Below are 22,784 nucleotides of genomic sequence, written 5' to 3'. Positions count from 1 at the left end.
ACAGTAATCTAGCTGCATTGACCTTTCTACCAGGAGGGTCAAAAGTTCTTCTAAACGCAGCTACAAAGGCATTATAATTATAGACTAGTGGATTATCATTCTCCCATAAAGGATTGGCCCATCTCAGAGCTTTCTCAATGAGTAAAGTAATAACAAATCCAACCTTCGCTCTATCTGTAGGATAAGATCGGGGTTGTAATTCGAAATGGATGCTAATCTGGTTCAGAAAACCACGGCACTTCTCCGGTGACCCGCCATAACGTACTGGTGGGGTAATACGGGAAGAAGCACCTACAGTGGCTACCTCTAGACCTGAGACTGCAGGAGAAATAGAAGGAGTACGTGTCTCCTCAGGTGGGTTACTAGCACGAGACAAAAGTGCCTGTAGTGCTAGAGCCATCTGATCCATCCTATGCTCCATGGCGTCAAACCTGGGATCAGAAGAACCAAGCTGACTGTTTGTACCTGCAGGATCCATTGGCCCTGTCGTAATGTCAGGATCGGGACAGGGATCCAACACGCAGAGTACAAAGAGTGGAAAGGTACGTATACCGGGCCTTAGAATGGCCGGACTAACGTACCGAGAGTAATAGAGAATAGTCAGAGACAAGCCGAGGTCGAGGGAACGGGAAGACAGATAAGCGAGAGACAAGCCGGGTCAAGGGAGAACAGAGAAGCAGGGAAGTACAACAAGCCGAGTCAAAACCAAATAGAGCAAACTAGAATACCAGAGCACTGAGTGACTAGACAAGCTAGAACCACGACAGGGCAATGAGCTGAAGAGAGAAGTAAGCTTAAATACCCTGGCTCCGGATGGTAAGCACGCCTCTGACAAGTGCCGATTGGATATCGGACACTTGAGTGACAGGTCGCTCGTGATAGCGTCATGACGTCACGTATTGAGCGTCCTGCTAGAAAAGGACGTGGATTCCTCGCGGCCGGTGTTTAAGTGGCTGGATGAACCGCGAGGAACGGAGGAAACAGCTCGCCTGGACGGATAAACCATCAAGTCTCTACCTCCCTTAGAGGTAGAGGCCTCAGGTACCCTGACAACTATCTATGAGGAGAGGGTTTGGGGCACTATCTATGAGGAGAGGGTTTGGGGCACTATCTATGAGGAGATGGTTTGGGGCACTATCTATGAGGAGATGGTTTGGGGCACTATCTATGAGGAGATGGTTTCGGGCACTATCTATGAGGAGATGGTTTGGGGCACTATCTATGAGGTTATGGTTTGGGGCACTATCTATGAGGAGATGGTTTGGGGCACTATCTATGAGGAGAGGGTTTGGGTCACTATCTATGAGGAGAGGGTTTGGGTCACTATCTATGAGGAGAGGGTTTGGGTCACTATCTATGAGGAGAGGGTTTGGGTCACTATCTATGAGGAGAGGGTTTGGGGCACTATCTATGAGGAGGGGAATTGGGGCACTATATATGAGGAGGGGAATTGGGGCACTATATATGAGGAGGGGATTGGGGCACTATCTATGAGGAGGGGGATTGGGGCACTGTCTATGAGGAGATGGTTTGGGGTACTATATATGAGGAGGGGGATTGGGGCACTCTCAATAAGTTGAGTGATTGGGACACTATCTATGAGGAGGGGAATTGGGGCACTATCTATGAGGAGGGGAATGGGGCACTATCTATGAGGAGGGGGATTGGGGCACTGTCTATAAGTTGAGTGATTGGGGCAATATCTATGGGGGAGGGATTGGGGTACTATCTATGGGGAGGTGGACTGGGGGGTAGAATGTATACTATCTATGGGGTTAGGAGGAAATTGAGTACTTGGAGGAGAATATAGTACCATATACGGGGGAGAAGAGGTGAGTAGGTTACTTCTATGGGAGAGACTGGGTACTATCTATGGGGGAAGAGGAGGAACATAGGCTATTAACTACGGGGGGAAGGGAATGGGCTACTAACTACAGAGGGCAAAGACTAGGCTTCTTCTACCTATGGGAAATAGGAGGGGAAAAACAGACTATGGAGCAGTAATGGGCTACAAGCTATGGGAGATGGAAATGGACTACAGACAATGAGGGATACAAATTGACCACTTCATTCACGCAGACATTCAGTGCCTACCATACACAAGAACAGTTTGACCCACTACACACTTCTGCACCTTTACGCTCATCAAACCTCCAGACACATCCCTGCATTCACACACACACACACAGACTCTCCACACACACACACGTCCCTACATTTAAACACATTGACCTGCTCCATATATATGCACCTGTATCCACACAAAGTACATACAAATATGGCCCTGCATTTACACACAGACATAAAACTATCAATCCAAATATGCCTCTGCATACACACAAATTGAAGTTGTGTACATACTTGAATAAATAAAATGTAATTTTAAAAAAAAAATACTGTGCACAAGCATTTGAGGTGGCTCATAACGTTTCACATCTGGCTGGCAACTCAACCCCTTCTAATCTGCATTCACACACCAACATTCCCCTGCACTCCACTATCCTGCTCCAGTTGCTAATTTATACACATAATAAATATATATATATATATATATATATATATATATCTATATCTATATATATATATATATATATACACTCACACACAAGGCTCAATGACATGGGGCTGGCATAGATTTTTTCCAGGGCTGCTGTGTATCCCCAGTCCGGCCCTGGGCAACATACTGGATGTGAGGCTCAAAGGTGAGGCCAGAATCAAGTAAGACGCCAAGACAGCATGCTTGCAAGGATGGATATCACTAACTTGAAGGGAGAGCGAAAGAGGAGGATCGGTATTAGAAGGAGGAAAGACAAGGAGCTCTGTTTTAGAGAGATTGAATTTCAGGAAGTGGGAGGACATCCAGTCAGAGATGGAAGAAAGTCAAGCAGTGACACTCTTAAAGGAAACTCCAGTGCCAGGAAAACAATCAGTTTTTCTGGCACTGCAGGTCCTCTCTCCCTCCCACCCCCCAATCCCCGGTTGCTGAAGGGGTGAAAACCCCTTCAGTAACTTACCAGAGGCAGCGACATGTCCCACGTCGCTGCTTCTTCCTCCACCACCGATTCTCCTCTGCATTGCGTCGGTCGGTGGGCGAGACTGATCCCGCCCACCGGCCGGGGAGACCTAATGCGCATGCGCATTAGCGCTCCCCATAGGAAAGCATTGAAAATACATTTCAATGCTTTCCTATGGGTAAATGAGCGACGCTGGAGGTCCTCACACAGCATAAGGATGTCCAGCGACGCTCTAGCACAGGCTAGATCCAGGAAGTGCCCTCTAGTGGCTGTCTAGTAGAGAGCCACTAGAGGTGGAGTTAACCCTGCAAGGTAATTATTGCAGTTGGGTAATTAAGGTAATTATTGCAGTTTATTAAAAACTGCAATAATTACAGTTGCAGGGTTAAGAGTAGTGGGAGTTGGCACCCAGACCACTCCAATGGGCAAAAACATCCACAGCTTTAATAATAATAAAGTTAATAACGTATCATGTGCAAATATATTGAGGTTATTGCCGGTTGCAAAACATTTTATTTATTTTTATATTTATATATACAGTGGAACCTCGGAATTCAAACTTAATCTGTTCCAGAAGGCTGTTTGAGTAACGAGTTGTTCGAAAACCAAATCAAAATTTTCCATAAGAATTAATGTAAATTAGATTAATCCGTTCCTGACCCTCAAAAGTACAGCATTTTAACACACATTTTACAGTTTGATAATACCTTAACCCCTTAAGGACCAAACTTCTGGAATAAAAGGGAATCATGACATGTCACACACGTCATGTGTCCTTAAGGGGTTAAATGCAACATAATGTAAATTAAATTAAAATGTAACTTCACTTTACATGTTCACTTTACTCTGTTTGTTGACAAAATGGAACTGTTTGCCAACAGAGTGGAGCTCTGTTCGCAAACAGAATGGATCTCTGTTTGCTTTGTCTAGTGCTAGGAGGTTGATGCATCATACCAACAAGGTTTCAAAGTGGTGCCATCTAGGTTACTGCTGTGTGATTTTGTTCTAATACCGGGTTTTGTTCTAATACCGAGGCAATTTTTTCTCAAATATTTTGTTTGAATATGAATTGTTTGAGTACTGAAGCATTCCAGAACCAAGGTTCCACTGTATGCCCACACATTCTACATATATATTTAACTATTAATTACATAATTATTTGATTTTATTAATTATAATTTGAGGGACCTGCCTGACAACCCAGGCAGACAGTCCAGAGAATTTAATTAGCAAGCCCTATATTTAACCCCGTAACTTTGCAAAACACCTTTACATGGCGGAGTATTGTTATACTGGGGAGAATTTGCTGAACACACATATGAGTGTTTTAAAAAGTAAAACTTATCACGACGATGATATCACCAGTAAAAGTGCAGTTTTTGTGTAAAAAAAAAATGCAAAAAACAAATATGAATGCCAACTTTGGCAAGCGTTTGTGGCTACGTGGCAACTACAAAAGACTGGACATACCTAATTTTTAACCCATCAAAGACAACATAGCCAATCTGGCAAATAGCAATTTACAAAAACAGGCATTGGTAAATCTTATTTTGGACCCTGTAACTTTCCAAATCACCATAAAACCTGTACTCAAGGGATACTGTTGTACTCATGAGACATTACTCTACGCAAATATGAGTGTTTTAGAGCAGTAAAATGTATTTTACTGATAATATCATCTGTGAAATTGCAGTTTATGTGTGAAAAATGCCAAACAAACTAATATAAACACTAATTTTGGCCAGGATTTGTGACTAAGTGGCTACTAAAAAGACTGGACATACCCCATTTTGAATACAGTGGGTTTTCTACTTTTACAAATGGTATGCCATGATGGGGTTAATTTTCCATTCCTGGGCTGCCATACGATCTCAAAGACAACATAGTCCCAGCAAACTAATCTGGAAAATTTCAATGTGCAAACATTTAAAAAGGGGAAAGCCCTACATTTGACCCTTGTAAGTTTGCAAAAAACAATAAAACCTGTACATTGGTGGTACTGTTGTACTTGGGAGATGTTGCTGAACACATATAGGGGTGTTCTTTGTCAGTAACACATAACAGGAACCGAGAATCCATGCCTAAAGTACAATGTGAGAGAAAAATAACATAAACAATGACTACCCAAAAGTTTGACAAAGACTGGTGGTAGAATTAGTGCATGGAAAGTATTAAAGTACCACCATTTGAAATACCCTAGGGCATCTACTTTTCAAAAATATATGGTTTGATAGGGGTAAATTACATTGGCCAGCTTCAAAAATGTCCCAAATAGGACATGGGTCCCAAATAGTCCCAAATTGGACATGGTACTTGAATGCGCACCCTCCAAATACAGTTTTTTAGCCCCCAGAGAACCTGACACACCTATACATGAGTGGTATCACTGTACTCAGGAGATGTTGCTGGACACATAATGGGGTGTTCTTTGGCAGTAACCCTTAAAGTTCTCAGTACATGTATTAGCATAATTGCTATGTGTGTCAAAAAAATTACCAATTTTTGTATTTCTTTTTTATTTGGCATAGATTGGTGGTAAAATGGTTGCCTGAAAAGAGTCAAAACACCCCAAGTTTAATACCTTAGGTTGTCTTATTTTACAAAATATATGCATGTGAATGGTTATTCAGGCATTCTTGACATATATCAGTGTTACAATGTAAGTTCATTTTGAAAAAAAAAATGGTTTGCAAAAAGCAAAGTGCCACTTGTACTTATTGCCTTATAACTTGCAAAAAAAAAAAAAAAGCTAAGAACATGTTAACATTCGGTATTTCTAAACACAGGACAAAATTTTAGAAATTATTTAGTATGGGTGTTTTTTGGCGGTTGTAGATATGTAACAGATTTTGGGGGATAAAGTTGTGTTTTTAAAAAAACAAGAAAAAGTGTGTTTTTAAAAAAACACTTAATCATATTTTATAATTTTTTTTATAGTAAATTATAAGATATGATGAAAATAAGTGTATCTTTAGAAAGACCATTTAATGGCGAGAAAAAAATGGTATATAATATGTGTGGGTACAGTAAATGAGTAAAAGGAAAATTAAAGCTAAACACACACCGTAGAAATGTAAAAACAGCCCTGGTCCTTAATGGTAAGAAAATTGAAAAATGGTCTGGTCACCATGGGGTTAACAGATATACATGTGATAATAAAACTAGTAGAGACTTACAAGATATTTAAAATCATCCTTCTCTGGATATACAGGCATTTATGAAACTTTTTTCTGATTCTTCCATGAGCAGCATATTGCAGGCATTTATAAAACCCTCTCATATGCTTTAAAAAAAATAAAAATAAATAGGCTCAACATGCATATGTTCATACCAGATGAATGTACATGTGTTTTTCTGTTTATAGCGTGTTGTTATTATCACATTTATATTTGACTGATTGTATAAAAACATGCATGGATGCAGTGTGTGTGAATGACAGAATGCAAGAATGACAGAGTACAAGAATACACCTATGTAGTCTTTAAATGCATTTAGATTATTAGAATGATGGTTCGTTTTTGAGACATACTACTCAATTCCCCTCTAATTCTCATCTCACATGCATTCTTATTTAGCAATAGGTGTTACAGCTGTTTAATAGGATGCTACGTTTTAAAAATATCATAGAATCCCACGCATGTTAATTTTGGGATGTATGAAATCAGGACAGGGAGTGAGCGGCCTTGAGGGGCATGTTAGTGATAAACTGTATGTCAATGGCCATGTTCAACATGGGTGGGCTCGCCTGGAAAGGGGAAGTGGTCAATGACAGAAGGGGAGTGTCAACAGGAATGCATATCAGTTTGACTGACAGACTGACTAAGAGGTTAGGACCACTCATAGCAGACCATACCGGGAGCCTTGCTTAAGCACGCACTACATGGTGGATTACTCTCAGCACAACATGAGCGTGTCTAATGATGTATTCATGCTGTGCTTTTGGGGACAGTTCTCTGGAGTCCCAAAATCAGGAAAATTGATCAGGACCCGAAATCCTGTTGTGAAGTCTGGGACACAGATTCTGTCATATCCACTTGCTTCACACAGCTTTATATGTACTATGAGATGGAACTGCCATCAGGGAACACCATTGTCATAAAGGGGAGTATGTGGTCTGAAACAATCGTTAGGTGGGTGGTTCATATAAAAAAAACCATCCACATGAGTGCCAGGACCCAAGGTTTCCCAATACAAAATTGCCTCCGCCAGCCTGTCTTCTTCCCAGAGTGAATCCTGCTGCCATCTCTTCCCCACAGCCATCCACCTGATCTAAAAGAAAACATGCCATGAACCATCAGACCTGTCAACCTTCTTCCATTGCTTCATGGCCCTGTTCTGTTGCTCACGTCCCCATTGAAGGAGGTGGACAGGGCACTCTGACTGCTCTATAGATACACAGCCCCATATGCAACAGACTACAAAGTACTGTGTGTTCTGACACCATTCTATCCTAGTTCGCATTACATTTTTCATGAATGTGAGCTACAGTACTTCTTCTGTGTGAGCAAAACCAACGTGGTGTAATACTTAGGAATAAAAGTTGGTTGGAACTCAATAGCATATTTAGAAATAAAGATATTCTGTCACTTTAAGAATATTTAAAGTAAGTGTTTTGTTGCTTAGGTCTTGATATCACGAAATAACCCTTAGTAGCAATTAGTATGTAGATCCTTATTTGAATACTTAAACAATATCCAATAGAATTATATGCAGAGTATAAACAAGAAGTATATATGCAGGAGTTGTGCAGTAAATATTCAGGTTGCAATTTAAATACAGGAATATTTTGAAGCACAGTGAACTGACTTTAGTATTGACTGGATTCACCCTTTGAGAGGATTAAACTGAATGACTTGAACAATACAGCAATTCCCAGTATAACATTGGAACTTAGCTTGTTTGTGGAGGTTGGTGATTAGAGAGAGTCCTTTTCGTGCGTAAGAAGTCTGTAGTTCAGCAATATCAGTTTGGAATAAAGAGGTGAGATTAGTCAAAGTCAGTTCCGTGTCCAGGGAGTAAAGAGTTTGGCAAGGTTGCTTTGGAAGTCCAGAGGTTCGGTTCACAGCTTAATAACACAGGGAGCTTAGACGGAACTTGGTAACAAAATAAAACAAATTCACTGAGCACTTGAGATTACCTGCAGCTTCCTTTTAATATAGGTGAGGGTGACATTAGAAGCATTGGTGGGGCCATGTTCCCCCATGTGCATCAATGAGCCTTGGGCGAGCATGACCTTGACACTGGTTTACAGGTTGTCATTCCTTGCACCACTTTTGGTAGGTAGTAACTATTGCATACAAGGAATACCCCACAAGACTTTCTGTTTTGAAAATACTCTGACCCAGTCATCTAGCCACCACTATTTGTCAAGGCCACTCAGATATTTTTGCTTGCCAATTTCCAATGCTTCAAACACATGAAATTCAAGAACAAATTGTTCTCTGGCTGCCTAATATATCCCACCCCTTGGCAGTTGCCAGTGTAACAATATAATCACTGTTATTCACTTCACCCTTCAGTGGTTTTAATGTCGTGTCTGATCAGTGTAGGTGGACCCCCATAGTAATAATCAAATCCAGTTATGTCACTGCAGATTCTTTTGACATTCTGTTTAAAATGTTAATTTTTTTAAACCAAGAGGCACCAACTCTACTTTAAATGGCATTATATATAAAATATATATAATATATAAATATATAAAATATATAAAATATATATAAATATATAAAATATAAATAACTCAGTATTTTAAAACATTATAAACTGTACAAATAGCATCTACCTTTATTTAACTGACTGAAAAATAATCTTGCTACAAATGTTTCTGATCTACAGAATGACCAAGCCTTGGCTCTCCAGCTGTATTTGGAATAGATCTGCCATAGTTATCTGCCAACTCAACACTGGAAGTGCATTATGGGAAATGGCAACAGTTAGAGTGGGAAAGTTGGATGCCCCAGTTCAGTAAATAATTATTTTAAGCCGAGGCTTCTTAATTAGTGTACGGAAAATCAAGAGGTCATTTATAATATTTGCTCTTACTCATTTCAAATTAAAATGCTTGGTGGAACTTTATGCAGAGGGATACCTTATTAAATGATGACCTCTGATGTACTTTAAACCTGGGAACAGACTATTTTGGAATTTTCATCTTGATTTTTGTCTCACAATGATAAACGTGTTTTCCAGTCTTCAAATTCCCAGGTAAATTCCTCTTATTGTTCTGTTCTTAGTTCACAAAGTAATTATGGATACCATCATTATTTAAACAGGTCTAAGGAGCTGTTATGTTTGTATTTGAGGATTCCAAAGGCTAATAACTTTACACAAAATACAAATAGGTACATCTGGGTTAAAGATACTGGGTAATTATAGAGGAGATTATTACTCCAATAGACTGTTAACATAAATTGATTTTCTAAATAAGACTCAGATGTAGCTGTATGCGTTATGTGGGATTTTAAATCACGGTTAAATTATTAATTTTAATGTGAATTATTAAGATTATAATGATTAGTAATTTGTTCAGTTATCCTATTAATGGTAGATGAAATTTACACTAAAGTATCGATTTGTGTGCTTTTTTTTTATTGTACATGAATCAAAATTGGCAGTCTTTAGCTTAGGCATTGTTTGAGAGGGGGGTTGGAATGTGGGGTTCTTTAGCCCCATATCTCTACAGTTATTTAATGGAGTAGGAGAATATTCGTTTAGTTCCGATTGTACATTTGTACAATTTTCATACCATTCGGATGCTTACAAATGTCCGAGGTGCCGAGGTTCCAAAGCGCCGAAGTGCAGAAGTTCGGAAGTGCCGAAACTCCAAAATGATCCGGATTTCTGAAAAGTGGCAAAACAAGAGGGAGGGAAAATTACGCGAATGATGACCGGAATCTTGACCAATAAGCTAATTCCTTTTGTGCGATGTAATGCTTGCTTGCCCAATACAGTTTGACTATTCCCTGTCCAGTGATTGATGTTAGAGGACAGCCAAATAATGGTGATTTTGTCACTGACACTTGGCCAATGAAGGCACACAGAGTCATTGAGGTGGGATGGTATATAAATTAGGCTCTCAGGGTGTTGGCTTGCATTCATGTGACCAGACTAGTTGTGATAGCACAAGAGACTGAGAGAGATACATTACATTACATTTATTGTACTTTACTTGTTGCAAACTTGGGGAGCCACATTGCTTTTAAGTGTGTATTCCATAGAGAGAGAGAGAGAGAGAGAGTAAGTTTTGCCTTTTTTTTTCTGTGTTTTGTTTCTTTTTTTTTTGAAGAGGGGAGGGTGGGTGAGTGGCTGTGCAAGCCAGGTAATCTGATTGCCAGGGTTTGTCTCTGCTGCACTGTGACTTTACTGCAGTGATTAATTTTGTGTTTTTTAGCTGTTGCCAGGTAACCTGATTGACAGGGTGTCTCTCTGCTACATTGTGACTTTGCTATAGTGATTAATTGTGTGTTTTTTAGTTTTCTGTTATTTAATTTAAATAAGAATTTAATAAAACAAAGAAACCATAATGGATCATCCACGTCCTCCTCACATTCTCCCCTCTCAACACACTCTTACTTGCTTGTTCACAAACAAATCACTTTCTCTCTGCTAAACCTCTCACACTCTGCTCACTCTCTGCTCCTAAGCTCTCCACAAAGATGGCGTCACAGTGGTGGGACTATATAGTGTGCAGAAGTGTTACATGCTGGTAGTGCTACCTGATTGGCTACACTATCTGTGCAGTGAAAATATCATTTTGTAAATTGTATATATACTAAACTAACACTAGTAATTATTAACTAAACCCAGGCCACTTATTTAAGATTAAGTGGTCTTGGTGCTGCTGTGGTCCACTGTGCAATGTAAAACATTGCTGTTTAAGAAAAAAACACACAAATGCTTATTTTTCAAAACTAACGACATTCCGAACTGCCAAATGCCTGAAACGAATGCCGAATCTCCGAAATGAATGACCGAATGCTGCGTTGCCGAATGTCCGAACTGAATGCTGTTCAGCAGTTCCGAAGTGCCGAACCGAATGCCATTGGTCCGAATTGCCGAAACAGACACATTTTTTTTACTCACCTGAATTTCCGAACCGAACCAAATTTTTTCCCATGCACATCCCTAGAGAATATCTGCTTATTAAAAAAAATCAGTAGTACTGTATAGTAGCAATGAAAGAGCTTGTAATTGTCCATCAGGCTGATATCATTTTGTTTTCGGTAAAATTAAAGTTGAACTTTCTCTGAACTACCAAATTCAGACCATTCCTCAATGAAACCACCACTTCTCTATATAAGTTTAATTAAATCCATATTTGATCACATTTGATCAAAATAATTTTACCCCACTGGTCTCAGGCACATTCGAAAATTGACATTGCTGCCGTAGTAAGAGGAATACCTCGTTATTTTGTTCCCTTGCTGCCCTAGAACACAATTTATCCTTTCTTTACGTTTTAACTTTATTTATGTCTCTGCTCCCCTTGTTTCACAACAGTACAGATATAGTAACTATTTTTTAGATATATAAATTATTCTGTACTTCGTATTCTTACTGAAAGCAGTCCCATAATTTTTTCTTTGACTTTGGAATTATCTTCAGCTTAAACATTATTTAAAATCTGCAGAATGCTCCAAATTTCAACTGTATTGTAAAATATGTGCATGTCCAATATGCCCCACAGAAACTTGGTTACAATTCTCTGAATGACGACAGACTACCTTGCTTCAGAAATCTATGGGATAGTGACCTGAACATTCATATTCCAGCACATAACAGGACATAGGAAGCATTTTTTTTAAATTACTATCTTGATGTGTCCATGGCTCACAAGCTATCTTTTCTAGTGTCCACAGATAGATGCCAGAGTTGTAATGAAAAGCTAGGTTTTGTCAAGAGAACCAAGGCATCCTACACATAAGATATGGACCAATACTAGAGGAGAAAAAAAATATAGTAGTATAATCCAATCCTTAGGATTATCAAGCATAATTCACGGTACCTCCATAGAGAGGAAAAGAAAACTGTAGTTAGAAAACAAGTCAAAGGGACCCAAAATATCAGAAATATTTATTGACGGGAATGCACTATTGGGCCTAAAGCTGCATTAAAGGCCTTATGTGCCTGGACCTAAACGTTGTGATGAACCTAACTGACATCTTACCTGGGGTCCATCAGAATACTTCACTACCTTAGCCTTAAAGCTGGAAGCTATTACTTAGTGGCTTCCTATAGGTCTCCTGAGCTAAGGCTTGTACTGCAGAGTTAAATCATACTGAGATCTTCTGGCTCTCTGTCTGAGGTAGTGGTTTTGGTGTTTGGAATGTTCCTTTAACTGTATGTTGCAGACCTATCTAAAACTATACCCAAGTGCCCATATAAATGATCAATTGTGGACTTATATGAACCCATAAGTGCATTCATATATGCACACTGGATATATACACATATTTATAAAACTACACACACATTATGTCTTTAGTAGGGGTTTTTCCCTAGGTCTAGCCAGGTTTATTCACTCTTCTTCCTCCTATATACAATTACATTTAAATGATAAAATTAAGGCAACGATAGCTGATACAGAGAAATTCTCCAACTCTGTTGCAATCACAGCTTGACTACTTATGTCTTGTCTAAACAACAATTGGTTGTTTAGTGTGTATGATGTATATGCAGTGTTAAGGCATGTAATTTATAAAATATAATGTGTATATTGTGTGAGACCTATCAGTGTATATAATGTGTCTATCGTATGGATATGTTGGTGTAATATGTGCATATATGTATGATTGCAATATATGTGTATTGTAATAAATGTGTGTGTGTGTGTGTGTGTGTATTTTATGCTTTTATGCATTCCTTTTTCCAGCTTTCAATGTAATTTTAAGTTATTGAAATTCTAAAATCTTGATAACATCATATTTCATTTGTAAAACAAACTCAGTACCCATTTTAAGCAAAGCGCGGTTTTCATTATTTTGGATTGAGTTATTGTTACCTCTGTATGGCTGGACACTAAGGAATAAAGAAACCAAAAAAATAAAATGAAGAGAAGAAAAAGTACAGTGTGCACAAAATTCTGCATCGGACAACACATTTTTGTGTACTCTATTATTCAGCAATTCTGCAATCCCCAAAACACTGACAGCTGAAATATTGCATGATGAGTTGTTTTGCATTTTCCTTGAGTAAGAGCTGGATGTAACAAAACGGCCCCTGCCACCAGTGTAAATATTCTTTTTGCTGTTTGACTTCTTGGTATTTTGTAGAAATGTCTAGGCACTCGCACTAACCCTTTGCTAATGTTCTTTGTGTCTTAACAGAAGGAGGAACTTGTGAGGTTATAGCAGCACACAGATGCTGTAATAAGAATCGAATTGAGGAGAGATCACAAACAGTGAAATGTTCTTGTCTCCCTGGGAAGGTCGCAGGTACAACCAGAAACCGACCCTCTTGTGTTGATGGCAAGTATATACTTCAAATTAATTCTACTGTTAAATAGTCTTAGAAAAAAAATGTCTACACTGAGAAAACTCAAAGGATAATACATTGAACTTTGCATGGAAGAATTAAAATAAAACAGCAAAAAACAAACAGACTTATTTTATTCTTGACGAACAATGTTATATGTAAAACAATAGTGTGCGTCATGTTTTTCTAAATTAATATTTATTTTATTTATAAAACTCCAATATATTCTGAAGCACTGCACAGTGAGAATATAAGACTGTTTGTATGCGACAACATCAGCATTTGTCTTCTATTTTAAATGCTCCCCTACTACTTAGTTTAATAATTGGGGGTTGGTGGGACAACCCCAGATAAGTTTAGGGGGAGATGAGGGTAAACATCATGGCATAATAAATATATATATTTGATAGACATAACACAAAAATATGGAGGTACTCTACTATATGCTCTCTTTTAACACTAGATTTTGTTTTGATGTTAAAGGCTATCATCTCAAATTATTTTAGCTTCTTTATACCAGCAGTTAGCTAGTGAATTCTATTTTTCTTAATTGGTCGCATAACTCCCCTACTAAAAATGTTGTAGTCGATTAATAATAAATGCTTTCTTGGAGATAGAAATCTTATTATAACAATGTTTAGTATTTGATTGTATTGTATTGCTGAAGTAAGAAATTGCTATTATTTATGGGTATACCTCAAAAGGAAATGAGTGTGCAAACTCTTAACTGTACTAACTCCCCATCTGTAGCCTCCAATAAAAATATTTCCCAGCTTAGTTGCTCACATTTCTACTTAAGAAATTACTTTTTTAAACCCCCTTACTGATGTTACACTATAAGTGTAAAATATGAGCAGTTGGGGAAGCATTTTACTGTGTGGTAGGTGGGCCACCAAGACTCTAGTTTACACAAGATGTGCCTCTTGCCATTTTATGAAGGGTCTTACATTTGTCATGTTAGATGATTTTCTGAAAACACTGGAGATAAGGAAACCTCATTGAGATACAAACGTTAGCTATGAAAATATGTGAAAGCACTATGGAATTTACGAAGTTCGTTTTCTGATCAGACAGGTTGTTTATATTCTGAAAAGACTCAATTGTCGTATGACAGGTTTGTTTGTGCTGTGAACATCGCCAAATGCTCATTCTGGATTATTTATCACTTCTCTATAAGTACTTATGTGGGTTAGTGCTAAGTGACAATCATCTGTAGTACAACAACCACTTAGACACAGTTTAATGTCATTGTTCTTGAAACGTCCAGATGATTCTATTGTAGTTTACAATGTCTGTGTTGGTTGATTATGTACATTATATTATTTATAGAAAAGGCTATTTTGAATAACTTGAGATTATCTGCTATTTTTTTTTTGTATTTATTTATTTTTATGCTTTGCACATGTTTTACATAAGGCAGTAGATATTTTTAGAGTAGAGCTTATTATTAAAAAAAATACATGTTTTGATGATTTTTAACCAAAATGCAAATAGCTGAGCTAAAAAGAAGCTTCTATCTTGGAATCATGCAGCTCTTTTTAATAAACAGATTATTAGATTTTTATACTGTTAAATGAACACTCCAAGCACCATATTCTATAGAGTGCACTGTAGTTATCCTGGTGTCAAGACTGCCCTGGTACCCAATCTAAGTAGCTAAACTGTTTGATAACAAGTTGGTCACTTCCTGCTGAGAGGAAGCGGGGTACGGCACCTGCTCGCAGCATACTATAGTGGTTATATTGCTTGGAGTATTCGTTCAAGTTAAAGTGTCAAGTTTAGAAATTTACGGGACATTGTGAAAGGATTTTTAATCCCTAGCACTGGATTAGTTCTAGTTAAGAATGTCATTATTTAACGAGCATAATTGGATCCCTCAGGAAACTTCTTACACTATTGATCTGGTGTACTTGCCATTGCAGATGCTTCTGAACTCTTCTTTATCAGATCACTAAGCTTTCTGAGCATCATGGGTAATGTAGTTCAGAAACATTTGCAGTGCCTAATATATATACAACCAACAGTACCTAATATAGATACACCCATCATATTTCTCAGTTCTCTACAAGGAAAATATTACAAATGGAAATTAATTGCCAACAGATTAAGTAGAAAAAAAAATGGGAAGCAAGCCGTACTGAAAAACTGTATTTTCCCTGCTTTGTGAATATGTTCTCTAGAAAGAGTGTATTCAATTAACTGAAAGGAGTTTGGTGAGCATCTATCCATAATGTTGAACTTTTTGAAGACTGACCACACCAGGCCCAATGGTCTGGATTTTCTTAGCAGAGTAAAGGCTTGCTCTGCCTGCAGAATAGTACTTTTCTATGGATAAATTGCTCTTCAGTAATCATATTGAACCATTAGAATGTATTTTCATTATTGAGACTCTATAGACACCAATACCACAGTGTCACGGCTCACCGCGTGGTGCGACCGTGCCGACAGACTGAGCTTACCTGCTCAGCGGTGAGTCAGGGGCCACTACACCGGGTCCTCCTGGTAGCCTGCCCGAAATAAAGATGGCGCTGACCATGCGGTCGCCGCCATCGATGACTCCGTCCCCCTGGGTCACACGAACGTGCGTGTGACGTCACGACACCGACGCAGACGCACATTCTGGGGTCAGAGGTCACCCTCTGCCCAATTACAGTCTAAGGAGGGATATTTAAATCCCTGAAGCTTTCCAGTTCTTTGCCCTGTCATGGTTTCCTGTCCTGGTTCCTGAGAATACGTTTTCTATTCCTGTTATTGCTATTACCGGTATTTTGACCTTGGCTATTCCTGATTTCTGGCTTCCCTGACTTGGCTTGTTTTACGGTTTTGTTTATTTCTGGCTTTCTTGACCTCGGCAATCCCTTGACCATTCTCTGTCTTTAACGTATTAGTCCAGCCATTCTAAGGACCGGTTTACATTCTGTCCTTTCCGTTCTGTTCTATGTAGATGTTGGATAGTTCAGCGTGCTGGACTACACTAGCAGTTGTGACACACAGGTGGTCTGAATGGCATGCAGCCTGCCCCCTTTTTTTGTTTTAGCCCCACAGCTGAAATCATTGCTGTTCTGCAGGTATGGCAATGCTCTTTGCAGGATTAACCTGTCTCTAGTGACGGCCATACTGACAGCCATGAGAGGAGCTTCTGCGAAATATCAGAGTAAAACTCCACTATTACAATCAGATAATGCCAGAGATACAGAAATATGAGCAGATGGACCCTGTGCTCACTGTGCCTTGAGAGATGCCATCAGCTACACCTTGCTGGCGAGGCCTATATAAGGCCCTTATGGACAGGAACAGTCTGATATGCAAATGGTATAGGCTCTTTTTGTAGTTATACAATTGCGCAAAAACTATTTGAGAACTTAGCAGGGATTAGCCAAAGGGCAAGCTATTGGGTTTCTCTAAGCTTTTTCTTGTTCTCATATTTGTGTTTTTGCTTCAGACAGACACATGACATTTATGTGTGCATGTAAATATCTGTGTGTGTATTTATATATCTTTTTAGTGATCTATGGGAAAACTGTATTACTGTTACACACTGCTTAGGTGACATGGCCACTTTAAGTAATTCTTAATACTAGTTTGAATACATATAGCTGAGAAACGCTAACAACGTGGAATTTTATAAGTATGTCCTCAATAAATTAAGTTAAAACAGCTCCTTGTCAGAAAATCAATATGCTTTATATTTATATCACACATACTTCCAGTGGCATAGAAAAAAAATAAAAAATGAAACACTCTTAAAAAAAGTACCGGCAATCAATTTTCATTTCATAGGCTAGAAAAATAATGTTGTATTAAAAGCAAGGCTTCAGCTACTTTGTCCCTATAGCTGGCGTCCAACTCAGATAAAAAAAAAAAAGAGAGATTTTAGATTCCCAAGTTATTAATGTGCTGTCTGTATGAACAATGTGAAACATTTTATTCTATGAGGAAAATCTATGGACGTTGTAATGACTTTGCAAACCAAGCAGGAAATTCAGATTTTTTGGTGGTAGACTTAAAGGAGACTTAAAGGAAAAGGGTTGTTCTTGCCAAATGAAAATAATTGATCTGTTCTGGTTTTGCTCAGACCAATAACACTCTGTGGGTTTAAGTTACTAAATAGTGAGTTTTATTGACGTTAAACAAAATACAGATAGGCTTGAATACAAATACAAATCTCCATCTTATTAAACAGATACAGAATAAAATAAGTGATAAGTATTGTACAAACATTGGGAGTTGCTGCCAGCTTAAAAGTTAACTTGTCTATCAACTGGAGCAGCCATTTTGAAGCGAAACTCCAGGCAGAAAATAGCTGACAACTTTTGGCCCGGGGACAAAATACTTTTTCACTCATTCACAACCTGCAGATTCACAAAGATATGTGCCTACCTGTAACTCCAATGCCACAAATTACAATTGGCATGTATTATGAACATCATGAGCATGGCTTTAACTCACCCTGCAGTCACTTGTAAGCACGGGGACATCATATGTACAGCTGGCTAGTTCATTCCTAGAAAATATTTAGATTAAGTCCATACAAAAACCATGCTTCCTCACTCATGTCTCACTGTGCCAATATACACTCAAAATGTCCCACTGTTTAATCCATTGAATAATGGAGTTAGACTTCAAACAATAATTCATGTATGCTAGCGCCAAAGTGGGCATTTACCTTTCGGCTCCCCATGCCAGCCCTCCCGTGACTATAGGATAAAACTGACCCATTCTTTTTTTTTGTAATGCATTGAAATATATGCAAAATAATCAATAATAATATATGGTTACTTCAACCTCAAAAAGGTGTTTAATAATACACTGTTTTTGGTTATAGTAACCTTTGTATTTCTTTTAAGGGGAACCATGCCAGCAAACTATGAAATAAGAAAACTCTTTTGATCCAGTGCAATGGCCATTCTTGCTGCAGACTGATCTTCCTCTGAGGATGCCATTCCCCCCTCACTGTAGGAGGAAGACTGAGGAGAGAACTTAGCCAGCATGGAGGGAAGGACAGTGCCACCATTTGTCATCTGCTGCCAGTATGCTGTGCGTACTGATGACAGATGCCAAATATGCAGATGTAACATTAGCCAGCCTGGAATTTTCGTTACGGACTAGCTCATGGTACTGCTGGAGGTATGGCTGATTTGACTTAATGACCAAAGTATTATGGTGTTTTGAGTAATCCTTTAAATAACTATATGTAAATAGTAAAACACAAAAAGGATACTCACATTTGAAGGTTCTCCATTTGTTGCAAATGCCCTAACTTCGTGCTTTCTGTAGTGAGCTTTCATCCCACCAGGATGCCATTCAGTAACCTTGATGAACCCTTTCTGGACCCTGTAAAGGTTTCTGTGTATTCACTTGCCTGTTTTTTTATTGTAGAAAGCTAACAGAAATCTATGTATTAACATAGGTTGCTATATTGCAATATTTATATATTTACCTCATTACATCATAATATTGACTAAACAAATGCATCACGTTCAGCCTTTTACCACGTGTGTCAATTTGAATTTTTTTCACAAATTGGGGGAATATAAATAGATATTACCCCACATATTAATTGTTGTGTCTTTGAATAATCAGTTTTTACAAAAAATTCTGACATTTAAAAAAAATTCATCTAATAAAATTCACTATCCCTGGGGGCGTGGCCTGGCAGCTCGAGGAAATGGTTGTGTGAGCCGTCAGCTCCAACGAGGGTATCAAATCTACAGCAATTAGAAAAGCATTACCGACCTTTACCAGCCACCAAACATAACCACACGTTACCTGAACCGCCATGGCACAGAGAACAGCGAAAAAGAATAAACTGCGCCCGGCTACACTGCAGATCGCGGCACTAACATCTCCGCGACGGTCTCCACAAAATGGCGCCGGCGGCCCTTCCTCACCCACAGCGTGCTCTGACAGGAGCGACAGCACTTCCATCTCACTGGGAACGGCTCTCCCAGCGTCGGAAAAAACTCTCCACAGAATGCTGCAAGAGCTGCAACAATCTCTACAAGCAGACTTCTCTAAATTGGCCCGTGATGTAAGGGCAGATATCCAAGCAATTGGTGAGAGAACTTCTTTATTAGAAGACAAGTCTGAGGAGATCATTGAGGCCCATAACACCCTGGCAGGGGCCTATGATTCCTTAGAGGAGAAAGTCGCCTTCCTCACAGCTAAAATAGCAGATCATGAGGACCGAGACAGGCGCAACAATATTCGTCTAAGGGGGATACCTGAAGACATTGGACCGTCTATGTTACGGGAATACACCATAACATTCTTCAAAACCCTTTGCCCGGAACTTACAGATCGGGATCTCTGCCTAGATCGCATACACAGGCTGCCGAAACCAAGATTCCTGGCGCCATCTATACCCAGGGATGTGATCACCCGGGTGCACCATTTTACTGCCAAAGAACAGATAATGCGTACGGCGCGGATAGCCAATAATATACCGGCGCAATATGTAGGAATCAAATTATTTGTGGATTTATCAGCCGCCACCCTTATGAAACGTAAAGAATTTATGCCGATTACCAAGGCACTGAGGAATGCCGAAATCACATATAAATGGGGCTACCCCACGTGTCTTCTTCTCAAGAAGAACGGTTCGGAGCACCAGATAAAGTCAGTACCGGATGGGCTGAAATTACTGAAAGACTGGGACATTGCTATTGAACACGCGGAAGATAATACCCACACGAGTGATATACGCAAATCGCCCACGAAAATCTCTAAGGACTGGTCTCACCTGACAAGACATAAATGAGACTGTAACACACTAGTTGCCGGCTGGCGCAGTGTAATCCTTACCCTCTTAAATGAGGCCGCACGGAGACACGTGAGATTGATCATATGCACTAATTTGGTTATTTAACATATGCTATGCTCTGTTTAGAATGTTTTAATATGCGTCATATGTTTATGTTTTCCCCTTTATGACGCACCTTTGATTGCTAGGTAACAAAGCGGTGACATGGTTTCTCATTTTAATTGTACCCATGACATGAGGGTCTCATGAGGTAGACCGATAACCACCCAGAGGTGGCTGGAATTATTATTTTCCAAACACACTCTAAAAGTATAAGAGGTTAACCATATTGTCTACAATTGCCCTCCCCCACTCTGGCTCCATAGGGCCGATATTTTCTATTTTGACACTGGACACTATGTCCTGGTCTGTCTTTCTGTACATAGTTGCCTTAGGGCTGAAAGTTTTTTACCTATTTCCTCCATACCCTACCCCCCCATCACGGACTCCATTTTCATGTACCAATGAAAAGCAACTCTTATTGAATATCATTAGCCCCAGAGGTCCGCAAGCAGGTTTACGCCTAATTATTCCAATTGTCTTATGCAAGTACTCACAGATGCCATATATGAGGCGACATGTAATTTATAATAGGTCAAACTATGGTATTCCATTTCATCAACAATGTTTAAAGGTGACGATGTATATAGTACAAGTAGACAGGGACAGTAAACGGGTCGAGATACCTATATGGGCACTTGACACACTAACCCCAACCCGGGACTGGCCATGGCTTTAACCATATTATCCCTTAACGCCAAAGGCTTGAACTCCCCCCACAAGAGGAGGCTCGCCTTAGCAGAAGCAGTTAAATTGAAAGCGAGTATTGCCTTCTTTCAAGAAACCCATTTTTTGAAATCTAGTATGCCTAAATTTTGTTCCAAATCGTTCCCGCTGGGATTTCACACAGCATATATTAAGAAGAAAAGAGGGGTGTCAATATTGATACCTAAAGATGTGGCCTATTCGACCCATAAAATAGTACGGGATAAAGAAGGTAGATTCCTCCTCGTACAATGTCTCATAAACAATGCACCATACACGCTTTTAAATGTATATGGTCCCCACGATAATCAAGTGGACTATGCAAACAAGATAATTTCATTAGCTCAATCCCACTCGTTCGGGACGCTAATTGTGGGAGGGGACACAAATTTTGTCCTAGACAGTGGATTAGATACAACCTCCGAGAACTCGGTCGCAAGAGCATCAGCTCAAAAGCGCTCTAACATAGCAGCACAACTCAGGACAGCAATACATACAGCGGGCCTATTAGATATATGGAGGGTCTTACATCCCTCGGACAAAGACTACACGTTTCATTCCCAGGTTCATAACTCATATTCACGTATTGATCGATTCCTGATTCACGCATCCACAACACCGAACATACAAGCAGCACACATAGGAATTATAACATGGTCTGACCATGCTCCTATCACTATATCAATACAAGAGAAATTTTCTAATATAGGTCAGGGTACATGGCGTCTTAATGAAACGCTCCTGAAAGATCCCCATATACTAGCCCAAATTAAGGAAGATCTTGACTCCTATTTCGAAATAAACAACACTCAACACTCCTCCATAGATATGATTTGGCAGGCTCATAAGGCAGTAGTCAGAGGGTTATTTATTAAACATGCAAGCCGCGCAAAAAAGAAAAGGGAAGAAACATATAATAACCTTATCAAAGACATAACAACCCTCACACATGCCAACAAAACAAGCCCTACACTGAAACAACAGAGTGAACTGAGGGAACTCCAACATAAACTACATGAAATTGACTTAGACAAAACCAATTATATACTGCAGAGATGTAAATATAAATTTTTTGCCCATGGGAACAAATCCGGTTCCGTACTGGCGTCCAAGCTAAAAACACGCATGGCCAACTCCCGAGTAGCATGGCTACTATCCTCAAACAACTGCAAAGTGACTAATCCCCAACATATTGTAGACGAATTTGCACAATACTATAAAAAACTATACAATCTCCGAGAAGACGCTAACACACATACCCCATTTGCGACCCAGATACAAAAATTCTTAGCCTCGATCCACATTCCTACATTAACACAGACAGAAATTGATCTTCTCATACAACCGATCACCGAGACAGAACTGTCAACAGTGATCGGCCAGTTGCCAGCACATAAATCACCAGGCCCAGACGGCCTCCCTAATATTTATTACCAAACTTTCTCTAAAAATCTCACCCCCTATCTCACAAAGCTCCTGAATCATTGTTTTCTCACGGGCACCATGCCACCTGAGATGTTACAGGCCCACGTCTCCACACTGCCGAAACCGGGTAAACCACCCACACTATGTCAAAACTTTAGACCCATATCGCTTCTAAATTGTGACACGAAAATTTATGCTAAAATCCTAGCTGAAAGAATGAAACATATCTTGACGCGTATTGTACACAACGACCAATCAGGATTTGTTAAAAGTAGGCAGGGTTCGGACAATACGAGAAAAATCCT

The 22,784-nt window shown here is 39.3% G+C and overlaps 1 protein-coding gene across 4 annotated transcripts in view; it reads left to right on the top strand.

Annotated features, from left to right (window-relative positions):
- The window catches only part of TAFA1 (TAFA chemokine like family member 1), a 509,292-nt gene that overhangs the window by 326,610 nt on the left and 159,898 nt on the right, over window positions 1-22,784 (top strand). For all 4 annotated transcript variants that reach the window (XR_010084030.1, XM_063426809.1, XM_063426808.1 and 1 more), the window contains exon 4: window positions 13,340-13,480. Coding sequence is in view for 3 of the 4 variants with exons in the window: in XM_063426809.1 (XP_063282879.1) it covers window positions 13,340-13,480 (141 nt within the window). In the remaining variant the exon portion in view is untranslated. The remainder of the gene's footprint in view (window positions 1-13,339; window positions 13,481-22,784) is intronic.

Source organism: Pelobates fuscus, chromosome 7 (assembly GCF_036172605.1).
Source record: "Pelobates fuscus isolate aPelFus1 chromosome 7, aPelFus1.pri, whole genome shotgun sequence".
Classification (NCBI taxonomy): Eukaryota; Metazoa; Chordata; class Amphibia; order Anura; family Pelobatidae; genus Pelobates; species Pelobates fuscus.
Note: the sequence above shows the minus strand (reverse complement) of the source record. Positions and strands in the feature narration are given on the sequence as shown.